The following is a 24,214-nucleotide window of genomic DNA, read 5'->3' as shown; positions in this document are numbered from 1 at the left end:
GAAATGTTTTACATAGAAATACAACCCAATCAACTTTGACCTATTGAAGATAAAGGCATGTTGTCCAACAGTACAACAAGATGAACTTGATGCGTGCGTGACCATGCATTTCCATGATGGAAGCAGTGCAGTGATGGTTTAGTTACACCAGGCATGGGGCAGCGGTACATACAACAACCAAGAGGTAGATCCCCCCAGGAAGCTGGTATGTGCAAAGGACTAATTAGCATTGGTGCGGTGTGTGTATGTATAGTGTCTGTATGTCTGTCGTGTGTGTGTGTGACCGGCAACTGTAAGTATGAGAGGGAAGAAGTGTGATTGTGAGCTGATGTTATTGAATAAGGAAGAAAAGGACAATGGAGACGCCATCAGATTAATAATTACACTCTCATACTGCAGGCCATTCTCTTAATTGAGACTCAGGAGACTGTCGTTGTACTCTGCTGCTTTTGCTTCTCCATTACTGACAAAGGGAATGGCGTTGAGAATAATTTGGGAGAAAAGCGGTCAACCGCAAAGAGATAGTCAATCTAGTTCTAAATATGTGTATGTGACCAATACAATTTGATTTGAGAGACAGTCAATCTATCAGGTGGCTGGTTGTGATTTCAGGCATTGATTTATGCCTCTGTGGTGAATGAGTGGGTGACTAGGTGTGTGTGGGAGGGGGGGGGGGGGGGGGGGGGGGGGGCACACGCTTGTGGTGTCCATCTCTCCTTCTGTTTTCTTTTTTTCTTTCTGTCTCTCTCCTACACACCAACATATTCTCTCTTTCCTTTCCCCTCCGTCTCTCCCTCTCCACTACTCAGCTCTGTCTTTGTGGTGGCCTCGGTCCATATTCATAAAGCCTTTCAGAGCTTTGATCTAGGATCAGGTCCCCCCCCTCGTCCATGTATCTTATTCATAATGATCTAAAAGGCTAAACTGATTGTAGATCAGCACTTCTGTTCTGACATGTTTATGAATACGGGGTGACCTTTGGGAGGGAGGGAGTTTAAGTGCCGGTTGCTGTGGAGATATAATCCCCCTCCCTGACGTTTGTCATTCGGGCCGGGGCCAGACGGAGATGGATGAGGTAATAGGAAGCCAGTCTGTGTCGTGTTCATTAGGGCACACCATAGCAAAAAAACATCACAGGAAAATTTTAAACAAATGTTTCTTCTTTGACGAGTCCAGGCTGTTTTCGGTCTGTTTTCTTCCATTTCCTGTCTAATAAATAAGACCCCGCTGTCCGCTGTGGTATTATGTTTCTGCTGGCGCACTACAGTGTCCCTCCCAGCTGCCAACCACCTCAGGTGGGTGGAGAACGGCTTCACACACACACACACACACACACACACACACACACACACACACACACACACACACACACTCAGACCCCCTCAGTCATCCGCGATGAGCCTGCTCGTTTGTCAGACGCCAGTAGAAAAAATGAGATCCGTGCGTACACACACACGCAGGCAGACAGACAGACAGACAGACAGGCAGGCAGACAGGCAGGCAGACAGACAGGCAGACAGGCAGACAGACAGACAGGCAGGCAGACAGGCAGACAGACACCCAACACATAAACATGTGCATCCGTACACACACACACATTGAAAAACATCAGAGCTGACGTTGTATTGCTAGTCTGTTAGAAATGCCACAGAGAGAACCGTCTTGTCTTTTGTTACGATTTATTCAAATGCACATCAATTACACACAAGTAGTCATTCTCTAATTAGTTGCTTTAGTCACGTTATGGTATCAAACAAACCTTACAAGTAATGAATAATCACATCTCTAGACTCGACTGATTGTAGCTACAGTACGGCTCTGAATGCTCTACAAAGATCTGAAGGAAACATGATTGAAGCCTCGGGTTTAAAAGTCCACTCACAAGTGAAACACTTACTGCATCTTTAATAGTAATTTCAACATCAGAAATGCTCCAGTCTTTTGATAAACTAGACTAGTATTACCTGGATCCCTACAGAAAGTCTACCTACAGTAGAAAGGGCATATTGAAATCCAAAAAGGTTTTGTGTTTTGTTTGAGGCCGGTCGTTCTATGCTAAAATGGAAGACAGGAAGAAGAAGAGAGTGTTAAAAAGGAAGCGATCGAGTCAAGGGAGTGGAGGTGTTGAGGTGTTATCTTTCCTCTACCCCAGAGGAAGTGAGTGGTTGTGGTCCCTCCGGTCGGTCGATTTGTCTGTCCTTTCCCCTGTGTTACCGCATTCTAACAACTACTGCAGGCCACATTAAATCGCCCAGATTTGGATCACAGGTCGTCATTTTGAGACCCGTGCTCTAAACCTAACTTTACCTCTAACTCTAAGAAGAAGTAGCATATGTAGAAAATGACTGAAATTCTAAACGAAAAACAAAGTTGTTCTCCGACGAGGAATGGTGGTGGTGGAAAAACATGACGAAAGACAACAAGAAGAGAAATGGCAAACGTACTTGCTCATAAGGCCAGAGGATAGTCAAATTAAATTAAACATAACCAAAATGTCCGCCTAGTACCTTGCCCTCCGTCTGCCATTTCCTCCTACAGTCTTCACTTCTGGTCCACCTGGAAGCTGATGGAGCATTCAACAGCGTCCGGACCAACGCCCTCCTCAAATGCCAGCAGGAAGTACATTGTCTTCCTCACCTTCGCCATCTCGGCGATCCGCTCACCAAACTCCTGGGCGTCTGCCTCATAGTGGTGCACGGGTGTGTCGTCGCCGTCGCTCTCAGCTCGCCAGAACACCCCCGCCGGCTCCAGCAGCTGGCGGTTCATCAGGTGGGTGAGGTCGGGCGTCCAGAGCTGTGAGGTGGCAATCACGGTGAGGCGGCCTGAGCGTGCCAGCTTCACTCCCCAGTGGGCAAAACGCAATGCCTGCTGGGAGAAGTCCAGGCGGTAGATGGCCTCGTGTGGTCGGAGGAGGCGCTCGCCGTCCTGCCTCTTCCCGCCACGCTGCTGCAGCGACTGGGCCCGCTGACGCATCACCTCGGTCAGATGGGCGTCGGGCCTGAAGGGCAGCTCCAGAGTGGCTTGGGTGGCCATGTTGGTTTAGGTTCAAGAGTGTGATGGGTCGATAGGGGGAACCGGGAAACGCTTTGACTGGCTGAGTCCTCAGGAATCCTCACTCTCTCTTGGTCACGTTCTCTCTCTCTCTTTTCTTTCTCTTTTCTTTCTCTGTCACCGGGTCAGGTAGGCGCACACATGCAGCTCTTTGGACTGTGGCCTTTTCCTCTTCCTCCTCTATCTTTTTCTACCTCTTTCTTTATTGAGTACAGTATGTGTGTGTGGAAGTCACTCCTGCACACCCACAGCACCCTGAGATGCGGGGCGGGCCTTGCCGTCTTGTCGTTCTTGGTTGGCAAGATGAGCTCTAGGCAACCTGAGCTAATGACATCTGCAGTAGCGACGCGGGGATTGCCCTTGGAGGAACAGGGGACAGCTGTGTGACAACATATTTGTTTTGTCTCACGTTTGTACCATCGTTGTGCTCGGCTAGCGTAGGCTTGCCTCTCTCGCGTACTTTACTTAACTAAGTGTGACCGAAATCAGAGATTTTTTTTTGTCAGTCTGCCAAGTAACCAGTGCAGGCTGGTGTCACTGCAATGGAACGGTATCAAACACACGGAATGTGTTTCATGTGTTTGATACCTATTCCGTTAATTCCATTACAGCCATTACAATAACCCCGTCCTCTGATTTCTCCCACCACCAGTTTCCACTGCTCAACTTTAACTTCGGATAGAAAGAATAGGAAATCGTGTCAGCTTTTTTCAATCTGACAGAAAAACATATGTTCTACCTGATATATTTCTATCTGCAATGTTCAGAACATTAGGCGGAGGGTGGATGGGGTTGCTGCTGTTTCTGGCCAGAGTCCAGTCCATCCTTTGCAGAGAGAGTAAAGTTATTATAGAGCTTTATTATGTTCTGGATGAAACCCGAGATAGATACCCCCTCTCCCTCATTCTCACGCTCTCTCTTTCTCTCACCCCCCTCTCTTTCTCTCTATGTCACTGGCTTCCTAAGGGCTCTCACATGACTTGGGGTTTCTATGGTGCAGTATTGTTTTTTTATCCTCTCCTCTTAAAGGAGCTGCTACACACACACACACACACACGCACACGCACACGCACACGCACACACACACACACAGAACAGCCCCTTGATCTGCAGAACAAAGGTTCCATCAGAACCACCCTGCCAGAACCGACCCACCGACCAGGGCTCTTAGTCCACCACTCCCCAGCATGTATCTCCAAGGGCAGTAGAGGAACAGTGGTTCATTCCATCAAGTTTAGCCCTCTGCGCTCCGCAGTACACTTTCATTATGTGGCGTCTCATTACTACACTTCCTGTTTGGCCCTGATGGCTGATGGGTATTTCGGGTGGGTGGGCGAGGGGGCTAAGTGCGGTCTTGTTTGCCCCCCAGCCCGCCCATCGCAGTCCGAGGGGGAGCCACCGGGAAGGTGGATGACTGGCTGGTACTTCATTGCAGCTCTAGTCATTCATTGCAGCTCTAGTCATTCCCCGTCCCTCTGTCCTGTTCCACGTATTCTTCCCCCTCTGGATGTATACTTGCCAGAGCCCAGGTGATACACTACATTTGTTCCCTCCGGAACACAGCGGGCCAGCCGGGGGTGACAAGTTGTGGACAAGAGGTATGTCCAGCGGGGATGACAGGCTCACTCACAAGAGGGTGTGATATTTACCAGTTCGGCCGACACGCGGCTTGTTCGTTCGGCTTGCATAACTCGGACTCTCTTTTTTCTCCCTCCTCCCTCTACGTGTCCTGCCTACCCACACCCGCTCCCTCTTTCACCCCCACACCCCCTCCGCCCTTTTCCCAACCTTTCCCTCTCTCTTTCCTGCTTTCATCTCCATCCACCCCCTCCTTCTCCAACCTCCTCCCTTCAGGTCATCCCAGACTGGAAAGAGCAGGAGTGGGACACGGAGACACCCGAGTCGTACGCCGGGATCTTCCACTTCCGCTTCTGGCGCTTCGGAGAGTGGGTGGATGTGGTGATCGACGACCGACTGCCCACGGTGGACAACCAGCTGGTCTACTGCCACTCGGATGACAGCAACGAGTTCTGGAGCGCACTGGTGGAGAAGGCTTATGCCAAGTTAGTCAATGAATCAATCAATCTGTCAACGGCTTTATTGTCCAAATTGGGAAATGTGTAGTACAGTCTGGTTGGAAAATGTTTTAAACGTTCAATCCATCCATCAAGCAATCAATCAATTTGTTGTCCCAATTGGACAATGTGTAATACGGTCATGGTAATAAAAAAAACCATTAAAATGTAATGAACACCTAGGGGCAGGGATAAAGAGATACAGTACTGTAGCAGCCCCAGTAGACCTGGGGAATATCATCTAGAATAGGATAAAATGCTACTGTATGTTTTACTCTCCCAATATTTGAGGAATGCAGAGAAAATCTTTAGAACGAGGATGCACTCACTCACTCGGGTAAATAAATATTTCCAATTGGTAACACTTTACTTAACGCCTGTAGGTATAATGCTTTATAACATGTTATAAGCATGTATAAGCCTTTAATGTCTTAGAATTAGGCTTTTTATTGTCTGTCACTATTTTAACTGATTCAAGATACTGTGTCTACTAGCTACAGTCTTTATGATTTGAGATGTGGAGTCAAACAAGAGGCTCAGTTGTCATTCTGTTGTCAACTGTGCACTGTAGACAGCATAGATAGAGAGATATTTGACTTCAGATGAACTCATTCCTCCTCTCCCTCCTCGACCTGTCCTTGCAGAGTGTACGGTTGCTACGAGGCCCTGGACGGCGGGAACACAGCGGATGCCCTGGTGGACTTCACAGGGGGCGTGTCGGAGCCCATGGACCTGCTGGAGGGCCAGATGGCCACTGACGAGGTGGCCCGTAACCAGCTGTTTGAGAGGGTGCTGAAGGTCCACAACCGGGACGGCCTCATCAGCTGCTCAATCCGGGTGAGTCACTCGGGGAAGATCTGTACAAGGCTGCCATTTTGGATCAGGGGCAGCCAGGGGGTCAGTTAGGAGATCTAGGTCGTGTTCAATGTACTTCCTGTTTTTTTCCATTGCAAAATGTTTTTTTCTGCCTTGTGCTATTTGGAACACCAAAAAATTGCGACATAAATCGCAAATTGCAGCGTTTGGCAATCACCATGATAATGTGCCATCCCGTCTATTTCGAAAGTTGAGGTTAGTTGGCTCATGCAAAGTCTACATTTGCGAGAGGAAAATGTAATCCTTTGTGATTATCCATCTATCTATCATCTATCAATGTAATCATACAAGGCTTTCTCTCTGCTGATGAGACTTGAATTTGTATGAGTGCATATACACTTTCAGAATGCAAATACCGTCCTCTTCTCTATCCATCCATCTACCTGTCATCCTCAACCTGCTTGTTGTTTATCTGTCCATCCGTCAGTCCGTCTATTCATCTGTTCATCAATACGCAACATCTGCTGTTGGGAGCTCCATTTGTACGAGTTCCACTCTCCCCCGGGCAGCCACTGACTGCGTCCCATATGGCACCCTACTCCCTACAAAGTGCACTACTTTTGACCAGAACCCTATGGGCCCTTGTTGAAAGTAGTACACTATAAAGGTAATAAGTTGTACATTTGGAACGCAGGCAGTGAGTTCCCCCTTTTGATTGTCTGCGGTTCTGCGCTTGTCCACTCCTGCACTAGAACTCATTTACAGTCCAACATTGTGTGATTCCGAATCACGTACACTAGCTCAACTGGCAGCGATAGGCATTTTATATTCATGAGTTTTCATTAGGCTCCATTACAGAAACAATAACAACAGAATGGACACAGACACGAAAAAAATAATGGCTAAACAAACACGTCAGCTAGACGAACGGCCCGAAAACCCTAGTCGTTAATTCCTCGGACATGACCCATGACTTGGTGGTTGTTGTTTGGTTATGGTTGTAACGGCCTGGCAACATTATAAAAATGCTTGACTACTCCCAGGCTTTTTGTTGTGAGGTCTGATTTAGGAATGCAACAAAGGCATCTTAAAAGCCACACTCGTGCATCTCTCCCCAGACTCCAAGCCTAATTGCTTTTTGTCTTCTCCCCCCTTTCGCTGTTTTTTGTAAGCATGGTTTGAAAAATGATGTGTGTGGTAGCAAATGCTCAATGCACGTCTTCCACAGAGCCTATGGGCCTGGGCATAATAGGGTAGTGACCTATTTAAAAAAATATATATATATGTTCAGGCCGAATTTGAAATATTCTTGCCACCTCTCTTTCTTGATTATTGACCTGCCGAACATTCCCCATTTTATCTAATCATACATCATTTTTATCAGTAAGAAGAGTTATTTTGATTGATATAATTGATGACAATAGTTAGTTGTTTTTTCTCATTAGACTCAGATTAGACTCAGATTTGTAAAGGGGGTTAATCGTAACATTTGCTACAATTAACCCCTTACCTAAAATTCAGTGGTATTTTATATGGTATTTAGACACATTCACATAGTGATATAAAATGTCACTTCTTTACATCAAGTACAAATAAGATAATATCTTAGAGAAATTTAAAAAGTCATTCATTCTTTTGAATGCTAAAAGTATCATTTAAAATATATGCATTTTGTTTACTCCGCTTTTGGTCAATATGACTTTTGGTCAATTATCTAAAATGGAAATATCTAAAATGGAAATATTTTTTGTCAATTTAGTATATTTTCATCCAACTATCAGTTTCAAATCAGAAATGTTTTCAATTATCTAAAATGGAAATATTTTTTGTCAATTTAGTATATTTTCATCCAACTATCAGTTTCAAATCAGAAATGTTTTCAATTTATGGGGCGGCAGGTAGCCTAGTGGTTGGTGTTGGACTAGTAACCGAAAGGTTGCAAGATCGAATCCCAGAGCTGACAAGGTACAAATCTGTCGTTCTGCCCCTGAACATGGCAGTTAACCCACTGTTCCTAGGCTGTCATTGAAAATAAGAATTTGTTCTTAACTGACTTGCCTAGTAAAATAAAATTGTCTTTCATTTTTACCATTGGAGACAGACATTTCATTTCCACCACTTTCGGTTGAATTGTGAACAACTGGTGTGTCCTAGAAACTTACAATGTGTAATGATAGCTAAGATATGTACAGTATGTTTGTATATTATATTATTATTAATATTATTAATCTACCTCAAATATTGTTTTCATACTAGGCTTAGCAAAAGCCTAGCTCTCTGAAGTCCAGACAACTGCTTTCCCGTTGGGCCAGGTCTGAATGTTCTGGTAGCCAACCTACTCAACCAATTTGAATACAATGGGAAGCCCATCCACAGTTGATGGCCCATCAGCAGGCCATTAAGTATGCTTAAGTTGAGAGCCTGTGAGGTCTATGAGAAGGGTTTTTTTCATGCAGGAGCAGTCATGTATGTTTTTTGAATTTTTATGTAGTATCCCCTGGGTCATATTTAGTAGGCACCAAATGGAAGAAAATGGACTGAAACGGGGAGGGACTAACTGATCTTATCCGACATGGATGTCGGATAAGTTAAGGCAGCCCCCCGCACCTCTCTGATTCAGAGTGCATTATTTTGAATGCATTAATTTGTACAATTGACTAGGTATTCCCCTTTCCCAATAAAAAACACTTGTTTTTGGTTTCCGTTGCAAAACATTTTGTTACGTTGTGCACTAATGAATACGACCCTGGTTTCCCTCATTACCTTTCTGTCTTCTTTATCATTTTTCCTCTTCTGTCTCCTTAGTAGTTGCTCCCTTGCTGTCGTTGCATCACACTTTGTTTGTGAAACGGGCTCATTACATCTGGGCCCTGTGCTCAATGATACTTTGATGATCAAGTAGCAAGGGACAGCACCAGCCGTCTAGGCTGCAAGCTCAATTCAAACAAACCAATTCTCAGTTCAACTTGACTGGGCCTTGTTCAATAGGCATCAAACAAAAAAATGTCTGAATGCAGATTTTCATTTTGTCGCATGTCGCACGCCCTAATGAACACAACCCTTGTCACAACTCAAACACTTTGAGCTACATTCTGTGTATGACATGTGCTGCACAAATAAATATTTCTGAATTAATTAATTGATTATTAATTGTCTCATAGGCGACCACAGTGGAGGACATGGAGGCACGGCTAGACTGTGGCCTGGTCAAGGGTCACGCATACGCAGTGACGGACGTGAAGAAGGTGCGTCTGGGCCAGGGCCTGCTGGCATTCTTCAAATCAGAGAAGCTCAATATGATCCGCATGAGGAACCCCTGGGGAGAGAAGGAGTGGAGCGGGCCCTGGAGCGACAGGTAAATACACAACACTGCCTCCTCAGGCCTGGAAGTGGTACTACGCAACCATAGTATTAGAATTAGAATTCTTATTCTAATTCGATGTACACAACACTGCATAATGAAAGCTTCTCCTATTCAGAGTGCCTTTACTGCCTCGAAATGACTAGACCGTGTAGGAGTAATGAGGTGGAGAGAGAGGTGTTCTCCATCTTCTGAAATGGGGAATGCTATGTGTGTGTGTGAGTGTGTTTGTGTGTGGGGGGGGGGGTGATAAATGCCATAAATTAACTGTTGAATATGTGTGAACGTGTGTTTTTGTTTTATTTATTTATTTAAAGAAAAACAACAATATGGAGGGAAAAATAAGGGTAGGCTCTACATTTTTTGCATTTCAGTAATAATGCAGGAGAAGGAGACACAAAAAGTAAAGCCATTACAATGTCATTCCGAGATCTGCAGGGGTGCTGTTAGTACAGTGACTATAATATTGTGGAGTGAATTCCATTAACGCAACTGTTTGGAACTGAGTTAATCAGACGTGTATTGTTATACATAAACTTGGTTGAATGGTAATACAGCTATTATTTTTGAAGGCACACGTGGTGCACATGTTCACACGTTTAAGTCACCTTAAAGTAAAAAAAATATAGAATCCGAAAATATCTAACATAATAAATAAAATAAAATCACACGTTCAATAGTTAATTTATGGTGTTTATCATGTAATAGGATGGGGAGAAGACTAAGAGCTTCTCTCCTCCTCCTTCTGTTGTGTCCTATTGTTTATCACTAGGTTGTGTGACATAGCAGAGATTGTAGGGCTCGCTCATGAAGACAGCTGAATTATTGAGTAGGTAAAGGAGAGAGATGTTAGTTCTTAAAGGGGAAGTGACTGAGTGGTGTAATTAAAGGAGTCGTCTCCTTTCATTCATATAGTCATAGGAATGCATGTATAATGTATCTGGGGTTTGATCACAATTGGAATTGGAGACATTTAATTGTATTGTTTAATGTGGAAGTTTGTCACAGAGTTACACAGAAGTTGTGGAACTGGCAGGAATTTCATAGAAACAGAAGAGAGGTTTATTTTCATATGCACATAGGCACACGCACAATTGCTATGTATTGCCGATACCTACAACTCCTACTTCCTGGGGTAAGTCTTTATGTTTTAATCTATGACTGCTCCTGAGAAAATTGCTGTCCATTGTCATGTGGTGCTGAACTTCGGAATCTCCAATCCAAAGGGTTTTTCAGTGGTGTGTTTGCGCTGTAATTTCCTTTGTTTCATACTGTCGAACATGAGGTAATTTCATGTCTGTGCCCCCAGCTCAGAGGAGTGGAAGAAGGTGAGCAAGAGTGAGAGAGAGAAGCTGGGCGTCACCGTGCAGGATGACGGAGAATTCTGGTGAGAGGGACCACCACGCACACACACACACACACACACACACACACACACACACACACACACACACACACACACACACACACACACACACCATTAACACATTAGGGGCCATTCACCCACACACAGATTAAGCCTAGGCTTAATGGGATTAAGCCTAGGCTTAAACGCTAGCGCCCCACCTCGACAACAGCCAGTGAAATTGCAGGGCGCCAAATTCAAAACAACAGAAATCCCATAATTAAAGTTCTTCAAACATACAAGTATTATACACCATTTTAAAGATAAACTTCTTGTAAATCCAACCACAGTGTCCGATTTCAAAAAGGCTTTACTGCGAAAGCACACCATGTGATTATGTTAGGTCAGCGCCTAGTCACAGAAAACCATGAGCCACATCAAATTACAGAAATACTCATCATAAACATTGATCTAAGATACAAGTGTTTAACATACGATTAAAGATAAACTTCTCCTTAATGCCTCCTTAAGGCTTTATGGCAAAAGCACACCATGCAATTATGTTTGGTTTTCTGTGTCTAGGCGCTGACCTTACAGCCATTTTCCAACCAAGGAGAGGTGTCACAAAAGTCAGAAATAGCGTTAAAATTAATCACTTACCTTTGATGATCTTCATCTGATGGCACTCCCAGGTCTCCATGTTAGACAACAAATGTTCATTTTGTTCGATAAAGTTCATATTTATGTTCAAATACCTCCTTTTTGTTCACGTGTTTAGTCCAGTAATCCAAATGCACAAGGCGCGGGCACTAAGTCCAGACGAAAAGTCAAAAAAGTTCCATTACAGTTTGTAGAAACATGTCAAACGATGTATAGAATCAATCTTTAGGATGTTTTTATCATAAATCTTCAATAATATTCCAACCGGACAATTCCTTTGTCATTAGAAATGAAAGGGAACGGAGCTCGTCCTCACGGCTGCGCGCGACTCAACTAAAGGCTTTCAGCCTGACCACTGGTTCAAACAGCTCTTATTCGCTCCCCTTTCATAGTAGATGCCTGAAACAACGTTCTAAAGACTGTTGACATCTAGTGGAAGCCTTATGAAGTGCAATCTGACCCCATAGACACAGTATATTGGATAGGCAATCACTTGAAAACCTACAAACCTCAGATTTCCCACTTCCTGGTTGGATTTTTCTCTCAGGTTTTCGCCTGCCATATGAGTTCTGTTATATTCACAGACATCATTCCAACAGTTTTAGAAACGTCAGAGTGTTTTCTATCCAAATCTACTAATCATATGCATATCATAGCCTCTGGGCCTGAGTAGCAGGCAGTTTACTCTGGGCACGCTTTTCATCCGGATGTGAAAATACTGGCCCCTACACCAAAGAAGTTAATCTGTATTTTATTAACTTCTTATGGCTGCAGGGGCAGTATTGAGTAGCTTGGATGAAAAGGTGGCCAGAGTAAACTGCCTGCTCCTCAGTCCCAGTTGCTAATATATGCATAGTATTAGTCTATTTGGATAGAAAGCACTCTGAAGTTTCTACAACTGTTTGAATGATGTCTGTGAGAATAAAATAACTCATATGGCAGGCAAAAATCTGAGAGAAAAATCCAACCAGGAAGTGGGAAATCTGAGGTTTGTAGGTTTTCAACTCCTCGCCTATCGAATACACAGTGGGATATGGGTCATTTTGCACTTCCTACGGCTTCCACTAGATGTCAACAGACTTTAGAACCTTGTCTGATGCTTTTACTGTGAAGTGTGGCCGAAGGAGAGGGGATTGAGTAAGGTCTATCATGAGCTGAACATGCGCTGACCATGCGCGTTCATGTGAGAGCGAGCTCTGTTCTATCGCATTTCTGAAGACAAAGGAATTCTCCGGTTGGAACATTATTGAAGATTTATGTTAAAAACATCATGTTTCTACTGACTGTTACGGAACTTTTTGACATTTCGTCTGCTTTTAGTGAACACGCTTCGTGACTTTGGATTCGTTTACCAAACGCGCTAACAAAAGTAGCTATTTGGACATAAATAATGGACATTACCAAACAAATCAAACATTTATTGTGGAACTGTGATTCCTGGGAGTGCATTCTGATGAAGATCATCAAAGGTAAGTGCATATTTATAATGTTATTTCTGACTTCTGTTGACTGCACAATATGGCGGGTACCTGTATGGCTTGATTGGGCTCAGAGCGCCGACATCAGATTATTGCATGGTTTTTGCTTTTTCCGTAAAGCTTTTTTGAAATCTGACACAGTGGTTGCATTAAGAACAAGTTTATCTTTAATTCTATGTAAAACATGTATCTTTCATCAAGTTTATGATGAGTATTTCTGTTATTTGATGTGGCTCTGCAATTTCTCCGGATATTTTGGAGGCATTTCTGAACATGGCGCCAATGTAAACTGAGGTTTTTGGACATAAATATGAACTTTATCGCACAAAACATATATGTATTGTGTAACGTGAAGTTCTATGAGTGTCATCTGATGAAGATCATCAAAGGTTAGTGATGAATTTTATCTCTATTTCTGCTTTTTGTGACTCCTGTCTTTGGCTGGAAAAATGTTTTTTGTGTTTTTCTGTGATTTGGCGGTGACCTAACATAATCGTTTGTGATGCTTTCGCTGTAAAGTCTTTTTGAAATCGGACACTGTGGTGGGATTAACAAGAAGTGTATCTTTAAAATGGTGTGAAATACTTGTATGCTTGAGGAATTTTAATTATGAGATTTCTGTTGTTTGAATTTGGCGCCCTGCACTTTCACTGGCTGTTGTCATATCGATCCCGTTAACAGGATTTCAGCCCTAAGAAGTTTTAACTGATTGAGCGGCACTTTCCTAAATATACCCTCCCTCCCTCTTGCCCTCCCTCCCTTCCTCTCCACGCTAGGATGACGTTTGATGACTTCTGCCAGTACTTCACGGACCTGATCCTGTGCCGCCTCATCAACACCTCTTATCTGAGCATCCACAAAACATGGGAGGAGGAAGTGATGCGGGGCTCCTGGGTCCCCCGCCAAGACCCTCTGAGGAACCGCTCTGGGGGATGCATCAACTACAAGGCCACCTTCCTCCAGAACCCACAGGTGTGGTGCATGAGGGTGGAGGATGTGTGGAAGTGGGGAGAGTGTGGGTGGATGGTGGGAGGCTGGGTAGGAGTGTGTTTGTACTGTGTAAGTTTGTATGTGTTTTTCTGTTGGTGTCTCTGCATGTACTGCATATTCTGTATTTGATTTGAGGAGATTGTTCTAATTAGTGTGTTTGTCTCTCTGCAGTATGTGTTTGATGTGAATAAGGTAGAGGATGAGGTGTTGATCGCCCTGCAGCAGAAGGAGAGGAGAGCCACCACCAAAGAGGGCAAAGGAGATAACCTGGCCATAGGCTTCGACATTCACCGGGTATGCACGCACACACACAAAGATGAAGACACACACACAAGAACACACTCACACAGATGAAGAGACAAATACGCAGATGTTAGCACACACACACACAAACACAGATGAACACACACAGATGGATACACAGGAAGATGAACACACCGTCTGTCGTTCCACATGAATTTTTCCTTTTGCCTCTTAACGCTTTACTTCATGGTATTGCCATCTCTTTACTTCCTTGCTACTCATAACATAAAAGATAAGACATAAGGATCCTGTTTCAGTCCTCACATGTGCCATCTTTCCACCTCCTATATCTGTCTCCCTGCTTCTGCCTCTATCCTTGCTCTGCCTGATGATGCCATATCTACCTTGAAAGTCTCCCTTTAAAATGTGACCCTGATGTCATGTCCCCTCCCGTCCTCTAGGTGGAGCTGAACAGAAAATACCGCATGCACACGGCCCAGCAGAAGGTGGCGGGCTCCATCTACATCAACTCGCGCTGCGTCTTCCTCAGGAAGGAGCTCAAGGAGGGTCGCTACGTCATCATCCCCACGACTTTTGACCCCGGGCAGCAGGGCGACTTCCTGTTGCGGGTCTTCACCGACGTGCCTTCAGACTGCAAGTAAACCAGCCGGCCGACATGCAGCCCCACCCCCACCCCCCTTCCGTTTAACCTCCTTACATTTGCAAAGGGATTGTTCACTGGGATCATAGAATTGAATAGAACAGTATTGTTTTGTAGTTCTATGATAGGGATTGCCTAAATTGGATCAGTTCAAATTGGTCAAATAACAAACCTCATTTTATAGAAACCCATCAAATTCAACTGGTGTGTATGTTAAAGGGATATTTCATTTTGGTATTTTACGACACTTGGGGTTAAAGTATTTTTTGCATTTTACTACTTATTTCAAAAAAGTGAACGATCCCTTTAACATGCACACCAGTTGAATTGTATGGGTTTCTATAAAAGGATTTTAGCTTTTTGATAAAGTTGAATTGATTCTCTAAGTGGACCCAGAACCTCTTTCACGTAATTTGTCATCCACTGCCATTACTCTCACCAAAATGAATAACACCCATATTCACTTTCTTTCCCTACCCAACAGAGAGTTGAACCTGGATGAGCCCCCACAGACGTGTTGGACGGGCATGTGTGGTTACCCCCAGCTGGTCACCCAGGTCCACGTTCTGAGTGCTGAGGGACTCCAGGGCCAGGACTCTAATGGAGGTAAGCTAGTATGGCTGCAGTAGGAAATAGTAGACAGTAAAGTAAGCTACAGTACGCACCCATGTCGAAGGGAGGCTTTGGGAGCTGACTTGCATAGACCATTTTCACACGAGCTATACTAGCATGGCCCGGTTATATCTCCACCGTTGTTACTGGACCATGCTGGAAAGGATGGGGGATAGTTGGAGGGGAAAGGTTCTGGTCGACACAATAAACTCTTCTGCCGATGGATAACTTGAGTTTAAGTGTGTACTGTACATTTTGTGCGAGTGTGTATGTGTTTTTCCGTGCCATCAGCATGTGTTGCAAGGTGAACTCTTCTGGTCATACACAGAGCTGCACTGTCTCATTCCCAACAAGAAGAGGCACCCGGCCAAAACACAAGGAGGTACATCAGCATCACCTAGTGGCTAGCGGCTTAGCTACAACTAGACATATAGCACAGTAATAGTCCAATAGACTTTGGCTCAGCCCAGAAACAGCCCCTAGCCCCTAAACCCCTTCAAACTCAACTCTGGACCTCAAAGCCAGTTCCACTACATTTTTACATTGTTCCCCTCTAATCAGGGAATGATTTAGACCTGGGACACCAGGTGTGTTCAATTAATTATCAGGTAGAACAGAAAACCAGCAGGCTCTGGACTTCGTAGGGCAAGAGTTGAATACCCATGTCCTAACCCGTAACCCCTAGCTTCATGTAGATCGAAGAGGATTGGATAGATTTAAGCAAAATGGTAGTAGTTCCACAAAGGGCTAGGTCTAGGAATACTTTTTTCCATATGGCTGAAACCTATCCCCTCCCTTTCAGATTTATAGTCTTCTATAGTTCCTTCTCCCCATATCCTCGACCTACCTAGTAGCACAAGCAACTAAAGCCCTTCTCCACCTACCTGTCAGAGACCTGTCTGCTTGCTGGTTGGTCTGATGGCCAGATAAGGATTGGCTTCATTTAGACCTCGAGTTGGTTTTGGCCTGCATAGTTGAGTACACATGCACACACACGTTTACACTTCTCATGCCGATACAGAGATTGGCAGCTGTCCCTCATCCTTCCTTCCCTCTCCCTCCCAGCCTCGGACCCGTACGTCATCATCACCTGTGAGGGAGAGAGGGTGCGCTCGCCGGTGCACAAGGACACGCGGAGCCCTAACTTCGATGTCAAAGGCCTGTTCTACCGCAAGAAGCCCAAGGAAGGCATCCACATTGAGGTAAGTACAGACGGAGAGGAGGAACTTTTTTGTATCTGTCTGTCTGTGTTCATACAGAATGTATCCCTCTATCTCTTGAATATGTTTTACTCTAACTTTTTGAAAATCACTTTTCCTATGCTTCCTCTCTCCCTCTTTTTCTCTTTCTTCTCTGCTCTCCTTGGACCTTGGGCCATACCATAATAGATCTACAATAAGAACGTAATTGTGGATACCTTCCTGGGTCAGGTGACCCTGTCCAGTGACCCAAACGACCGGCAGGAGCAGCACACGCTCCACCTGCGCGACAAGGGCAATCGCCAAGACAACGACCTCCCGGGCACGGTCACCGTGCGCCTCATCACCTGCATCACACTCATCAACATATGACGTCACAACCACCGCCGTCGCCGCTCTCGCCATGGAATGTCGAAGGAGCTTGACCTTTGTCATCTTGACGACCTTTCGCCACCCCTAAACCCAAGCATGTCAGTTAAAAGGTTAATCATCCCCCACCCCTGCTCCACCCAACCCAACACCCCCTTCAACATATACAGACACAGCTTTCTTTCTTTCTGACTCTTTCTCTCACTCTCACTATTACACACACACACAAACACAAGCACACAGGCCGTGTCTAAGTTCTAAATAGTAGGCTGATTGGGTATGCGAAAATATTACGTTTTATAGTATGTGAAATATTGAACATTTTGTATGCTTTAAATGCCAGGACGTCATACTCATTTCATCTTTCCATCTACTAGAATTCACTGCACACTATTGAGGAAGAGAAGTGTCTTTTCAGACCCACGTAAGTGTGACAACAGCCGATAAACCGCTGATAGTCAGCTACCAAAATGAATGAATGGTGGGAAACAAAGCAATTGTGCGTTAGATGACACATTCTCAGTATGGGTGAGCCTGGTATGTTGATGTTTGAAGCTTACTGCATACATATACTAACCAGTACATTCTAAATAGTATGATGCATGATTAGTACACAGTATGTATATCGTTTTAGTAAGTAGTAGGCAAGACTACTCTCTCTACATGCCTTCAACTCTCACACACACGCACACACACACACACACACACTTTTAACATGCTCCTGCACCCCTCATGCATCTGCCAGCGTCTCTAAGGGCTATACATCGCCTTAAGGCTGAGTGGGTCTCTTTAGGAGCCTGTGACCAGCCATATGTCGGGTGGGAGGGGGGTCATTGTATTGGGTGGTATACTGGGTGTAGCCTTGCCTCCTCCCCCCTCCATCACATCTATCCCATCTTCCTCTTCCCACTCCCATCCCCTCGGACTACGCTACCCTTCACTTCTACAGGTTGCCATGGACAAAATCGAGTTTAGCACGGCAAAAAAATGATCTGCCTGCATTGCACAAGCCCCATACCCCTTTACACACAAATGTTTTATTTAATTTTTATTGAACCTTTATTTAACTAGGCATCACACTCTTAGCTTAGCAACCGGCGCTTTTGATATGCCCCAGTGGAGTGACTGTGGAGCTCCGCCTGCCATATTCAAGTGCTTTACGGGACCAAAGACGGACCAGGCCCTCCCTCCCTCTCTCTTTTGCCGGCGGCAGTTGCCACTGTGCCACGTCAGTCGGTCATCTCTACGGCAACGCCACTGCCTGACGCTTCCTAAGTCATGGGACTCCTGTCAATTGACCTGAATCGCGTGAATCATGTGACCCGAGAGACAGCAGCTGTTGTCCCTCTCTCTGTGTGTGTGTGTGTGTGTGTGTGTGTGTGTGTGTGTGTGTGTGTGTGTGTGTGTGTGTGTGCGCATGCATTCGTACATGTTAAGCCTGCGCCTTTGAACATCATGCACCTCGCCTGGCTCTGACAGGCTCACGGACATGGCTGGATGGAGGGATGAGCGGAAGAGGAGATAGTGGACGGAGAGAAGAGGCAGGAAATCCGTCAGTCGACTCCTGCCAAAAACAACGTGCCATAGCCTTCTTCCTGGCTCTGACTCTGTTGTGACTCGATACCACTATTCCCGACCGGAACACAGTTTGAATTAGCATAATTTTTTATTATTTGAAATGGTAGTGTGAAAAGAGTGGGTTTTTGTCTGGCCAAGACAGAGACTATGACATCATTCAGAACCATCACTGGTACAGTCCCCAAAACCGTTAGCATCTCTTCTCATGTAGATCATGTCGCTCTTTTTCTTTTGACCTGCTTTCCACAGGCTATTTATCTCAATCTCTGACAGTGGCAAGCGGCGGAGAAAGAAGATATACAAGGAGGAACAAGCCCCAAACGCCATGTTGTCATGTCGAGTATCTTTTCAAAAGTGCAATATGATTGCAGAGACGTTTCTAGAGCAGGATTTGACGTGGGATCCCACGTACGTTAAGAATCATTCCAGAGACATTTTATTTTTTGAATGTAATGCGGAGAGCTTCGATCGACCGATCTCTCACTCTCTCTTTATCAAACCATCAATCCCTTTTACTTGTTTATGTGCTTGTTTCAACGCCTTTTCTTTTTTGCATTACTCGAACAACAATGGCATTTATTGCATTTTATTTATTTAATGTATTATCACATTTGTTTGTATATTTATTAATGCATTTAATGAATTAATGTGTCTTGGATAGATCATTTTTAATGGTATGTACATGGCCTTGTATTGTTATTCTATTGTTTCTATTTTATATTTCTTTATTCTTTCCATCTTCAGTGTGGGAAACAAATGGTAGTGTTTAAGAATCAGCATGTTTACACTATTGCACATCATATCAATGTCCAATCAAGATGTTTAAAAGGGTCACTTTAAAGGTACTGATCAGTGACATCCACCATTCATAATGTTTTTACTATTAACTGTCATTCGTTGCTTCAAATGACGAAAATGCCATTCAAGTGCTGTGTGACATATGTATTTCCTTCTATGTTGTTCAGTTGCAGACTAAGACAGAGAGACTAAACTGGTTGCTACAAAAAACTCTGAAAGGGATAGTTCATGCAAAATCTATTTTTGTGTCGAATTACTCTTACCTCGAGTTGTGTCTGAAGGCCCATAGCGACAGAATCTTCCAGTAGTTAGCATAATTAGAAACGTCCAGATTCATTATTGTAAACAGCGGTGCCGATATTGGCAGAGCTGCTTTGCAAGCCGAAACTTCAAACTGTATTGTTATAAGGCAATATGTTATACAAGTAACATATAGTAACAAAAACAAAAATTGGACAAACAATTTAGTTAACTGAAATAAAATAATTCAGAAAAACATTTTTAAAACTACACTACATGACCAAAAGTATGTGGATACCTGCTCGTTGAACCTCTCATTCCAAATCATGGACATTAATATGGAGTTGGTGCCTCTTTGCTGCTATAACAGCCTCCACTCTTCTGGGACGGCTTTCCACTAGATGTTGGAACTTTGCTGGGGGGACTTGCTTCATTCAGCAACAAGAGCATTAGTGAGGTCGGGCACTAATGTTGGGCGATTAGGCCTGGCTCGCAGTCAGCGTTCCAATTCAATGTGGTTGAGGTCAGGGCTCTGTGCAGGCCAGTCAAGTTTTTCCACACCGATCTCGACAAACCCTTTCTGTATGGACCTCGCTTTGTGCACGTGGGCATTGTCATGCTGAAACAGTAAAGGGGCTTCCCCAAACTGTTGCCACAAAGTTGTAAGCGCAGAATCGTCTAGAATGTCATTGTATGCTGTAGAGTTAAGATTTCACTGGAACTAAGGGGCCTAGCCAGACCATTATTCCTCCTCCACCAAAGTTTACAGTTGGCACTATGCATTCGGGCAGGTAGCGTTCTACTGGCATCCGTCAAACCTGTAGCTAATAGGGAAGAAATCCGAGCGCGAATATTGAACCATAGGCGTAAACAAGGGCGGCATCCGTTGTTTTGAGTACATTGCTAGAAAGGATAAAAGGAAATGTAGTGTCAGAAGATGGCAGCATGTGTGGGACAGAGATTAAAGAGAACACCCAAAGAACCTCAAAGTTCATCTGATCTGCGCCCACAAAGAATCATACAATTTCAGCCACCAGCTATTGGTAGCTGCTCATTAACGGCAACCAACTTTAGCAGTTATCATGAAAAGAATAGAAACATCAGAACCTAATTCAAGTTTAAAAAAAGAGAAGAAGCGCTTGTTCATTTATTCATCCAGTCTGGCAAGTCCACGAGCCTTCAGATAATTCAACCAAACACCTGATCCAAAATGTAAAACCTGGCGCTGCTAGAGTAAACAGGTTGATTGCTTTGGAAATGGATACAGCAACCCAGAAGGTTAAGGAGATTCTGAAAGAGGCATGAAAAATAACCGTGTAAACGGATGGAGCAAGAAAGGAATGACTACTTAATTTATGGGTATATCAGCCTGCTTCTATCACCCCTCCAATCAAGGCACAGCATGCGTTGCTCAACCTCCATCGGATTTAGCATCCATACACCGGAGAGCATCCATACACCGGAGAGGTAATTGAGCAAGTGACATACCAGAGGAGAAGATCCTACTTGTCATAACTGACAACAGGGTGAACATAGTCAAGGCTTTCGAGCTATTACAGAACTGGCAAGAGAATGATCAACAACAACCAGAGCTGGCCATAGCGTTGAACGGTGCGGTAGAAATGTCTGAATCTGAGTTAGACACAGACGATTATCCTTTTAAATCCCAAGTCACATTAAGATTGATTTATAATTTAAACCTAAACAAACCTATGACATGACCCATCACCTTATGTATTATTGTCCCCCAGTGACAAGAAGTGACACCCCCCCAAGAATACAAACTATAGGCCTGCCACACATGCATAATGCTACTTTCTGTCCCTAACACACACATTTAAACTGAAATGAAATAATATGAAATATAAATTATTTTATAAAACTCAAAGTAAATAAAAAATAGTACATTGTCTGAAGACAAGCTGAAACTAAACTGAATTTTAAATAAAAATCTAAAAACAAAATCACAACTATAATAACCTAGATGTTTTGTCTCTATGAAGGAAATGTTCAAGTTACTCATAATGGCTGTAATTTAGTCAGGATCATTTTGAGATGATAATCAAGTGATAATGCCTGAGAAGCCGGTGTTTGGGGGATATATTGGCACGGGTGTTGTTAGGCCCGAGACGAAGTCGAGCATCAATATCACCCCCGGAAGCTAACGTTCTGTTTATCCTCTACGTAAAGTGTTACAGAGAATAGAACGCTATGGCGAGAAGGGTCATGGTTAAGTTAAAGGCAATAGAGTGCCATAGAGCGCATGCAGGTGTCACAGGGTTAAAATATGACATACCAAGCAGATTAATCTTTCATGCCAGGGGAAGAAGAGGTCCTCCTGTCAATAAGGGGATTGGTTGGTTTTCTGTTGCCAGGATGTAGCAGTGTGTGTCCATTCAGCCAGTCTGGTGCTCGGCTCTACTCTGAACAGGGGCACCCGTGGTGGGCAGGCTGGCAGGTTAGCAGCAGCAGCCATTTTAGTTATTTATACGACTCAGTTTCACAATCTTGCTGTGACCCCCACAGACAAACAATGTCTTCAGTTAGGTAGTTTGCACAAGTCCTTATCGTTAGCTATTGCTAGTGGTATAGTAGCTGTTGGCCGTATTGCAGCTTCTGTTCTGACCATATCTGAACCAATAATAGTCACCAGGACCAAGGGGTTGTATCACATGTGGTAGACCATCGCTCGTCTTTTTTAACTATTTGTGCTACAACGGTGCCAAAATGGACGGGAGGAAAAGACCAATGTACTGCAGTGTACTGTTGGTTAAGGTTCTACAGTAAATTAGCTTTGTTTGCCACTCTTGTGGACATACAATAACTAGTTAAACATTGTGGGGATTGTCAAGCCTTTCTCGTTCCAATATGCTTTTTTTTGTGTCTTTGTCAAAAACGCATGCTGGTTGAGATCTCATTGCGTTAACATTGCACGTTCTTGTCATTTGCCAGAAGCATCACTTACTCAAGGTACGATTGGTTTACCCTTGGTGAGCGGAGTGTCAATTCGGTGATCTGATTTTTCTGGCTCTGTATATATTTTCTGATGGTCCATGCCAAATGTTTTAAGGACACAAAACGCATAAGAATGTTCAGAACTTTGGCCAGTTTTATATCAAACCAATAACACCAATGCATGAAGCAAATTACTTCAAATCAGCTCGCACAGTTTGATTTTCAAAGATATATTTTTTATTCAAAATGTTGTAAACAGTGTTACTATATTCATATATTGAAGGCTTATGTTGCATACTTGCATGTATTTGACGGATTCTGAACATTTGAATTAAGCATCCCGAACAGTATGTACTGTATATGAAAAGTGACAGCAACCAAAGTGTTTGTCCACTACTGCAGGACTCCTATTGTGACAAATGTAGATCTAATGGTGACGAACAAGGAAGTAGGACAAGGTCCCTCGTGGGCAAACCCCATTCGCCTGATCTTAACACAAACACCCTATCCCCCATCCCAATAAGGATATCCCCACTGGAAGAGATTGTTAGGCACCTTTCAAGGATAGGATCATTACACTCTTACTTTCATCATTACCCCCTCCGTTTCAGAAAGCATGTCAAGTCCTGCGTCTTACAGGACATACTTTCGAAAGCCACGATCACTATCCCACTTCTGACGTCAGTGTGATAAATGTGGAAGTTGTGCTAAGTCTGTAGTGGGCTGTGAACACCAGTTGCCTAGCCTAAAGATTAACACCCTATCCACAATTACAATAGGGCTATCCCAGTTGGGAGGGATTGTACTGTGCTTATCAAGTCCAGGGTCATTACAATATATTCCTGACATTTCAAACGCAAGAGCGTATAATTGTTGAGAGACATTTTAAAGCAACGGTCTGCAAGAATACTTGTCAGATGGATACTTATCCAGTTAAATTTGAAAGCAAAAAAAAATTATTAGAGATGGACAACATGAAAAATGTGAGGAATACCGAAAATAAGTGATTGCAGAGAGTCTTTGTATTGTGTTTACGATTTATTTGGAATATGTGTTTTTATTAAAGCCTGTGTAATGGCCAAACAGTACTTTCTATGTTTCAGTTGAACACAGCCATCAACATGGTGCAATGATTTACGTATGTTAGCTCGTTTAGACTCGGAGCTACCTTGAGTTTGTTAGCCTGCATACCGCTGCATGTGAACTTTAAAGGACATTGGTCATGAAACTTCATACATGTTTATGCTAGGTGTTACGTCATCTTTACGATAGCATTATGTAGATTCTATGACATTGCTCACTCAAAATTGCCAAGTCATGAGACACCTTCTGTGGTGGCCATGTTTCCAAAATGGAGTCTGATACGTTCGACGAATGAGCTTGTGATTCTCTTGTACTTTTCTGCGGATGTTTATTAACTTGAGACTGGAATATACTGCATGGTGACACTTATAGAAGATACTAAGGTCTTTATAACGAGTAGCCTATCTTTTATCAATATTTTATACTCTTGTTAATTTTATATATCCAATTAACCTTGTGTTCTCTACGCTTAACACTGATATGTTTACTGATAGCTAGATATCAGAAGGCTGTATCTTATGTACTGTATGCTTATCTGCGTGTTCTTACGTTGTCTTTTTTTGTTACCGTGCATGTTTGTTTGATTTGATTATCGGTTACACTGTGGTTATTTTAAAGTTATGATCTGGAAATCATTTATTTTCATTTTGTATTTTATGTCAACTTGTGGCATGACTTTCAAATAAAACATTAAACCTGA

At 43.6% G+C, this 24,214-nt stretch overlaps 2 protein-coding genes across 2 annotated transcripts in view; one reads left to right on the top strand and one right to left on the bottom strand.

The window, feature by feature from the left end:
- The window catches only part of LOC129819775 (calpain-5-like), a 68,685-nt gene extending 44,471 nt beyond the window's left edge, over window positions 1–24,214 (top strand). Inside the window, exons 4-13 of the mRNA XM_055876354.1 lie at window positions 4,906–5,114; window positions 5,771–5,963; window positions 9,104–9,297; window positions 10,613–10,690; window positions 13,563–13,758; window positions 13,948–14,070; window positions 14,481–14,677; window positions 15,165–15,286; window positions 16,358–16,494; window positions 16,681–24,214. Coding sequence (XP_055732329.1) covers window positions 4,906–5,114; window positions 5,771–5,963; window positions 9,104–9,297; window positions 10,613–10,690; window positions 13,563–13,758; window positions 13,948–14,070; window positions 14,481–14,677; window positions 15,165–15,286; window positions 16,358–16,494; window positions 16,681–16,863 — 1,632 coding nt within the window. The 3' untranslated portion in view covers window positions 16,864–24,214. The remainder of the gene's footprint in view (window positions 1–4,905; window positions 5,115–5,770; window positions 5,964–9,103; window positions 9,298–10,612; window positions 10,691–13,562; window positions 13,759–13,947; window positions 14,071–14,480; window positions 14,678–15,164; window positions 15,287–16,357; window positions 16,495–16,680) is intronic.
- Window positions 1,669–3,486, bottom strand: LOC129819857 (olfactory marker protein-like). The gene has a single exon (XM_055876492.1). It carries the CDS (start codon window positions 3,031–3,033, stop codon window positions 2,542–2,544), a length of 492 nt encoding a protein of 163 aa, XP_055732467.1. The 5' UTR covers window positions 3,034–3,486; the 3' UTR covers window positions 1,669–2,541.

Source organism: Salvelinus fontinalis, chromosome 2 (genome assembly GCF_029448725.1).
Source record: "Salvelinus fontinalis isolate EN_2023a chromosome 2, ASM2944872v1, whole genome shotgun sequence".
Classification (NCBI taxonomy): Eukaryota; Metazoa; Chordata; class Actinopteri; order Salmoniformes; family Salmonidae; genus Salvelinus; species Salvelinus fontinalis.
The sequence above is the reverse complement of the archived record's forward strand: the minus strand, read 5'-3'. Positions and strand labels throughout refer to the sequence as shown.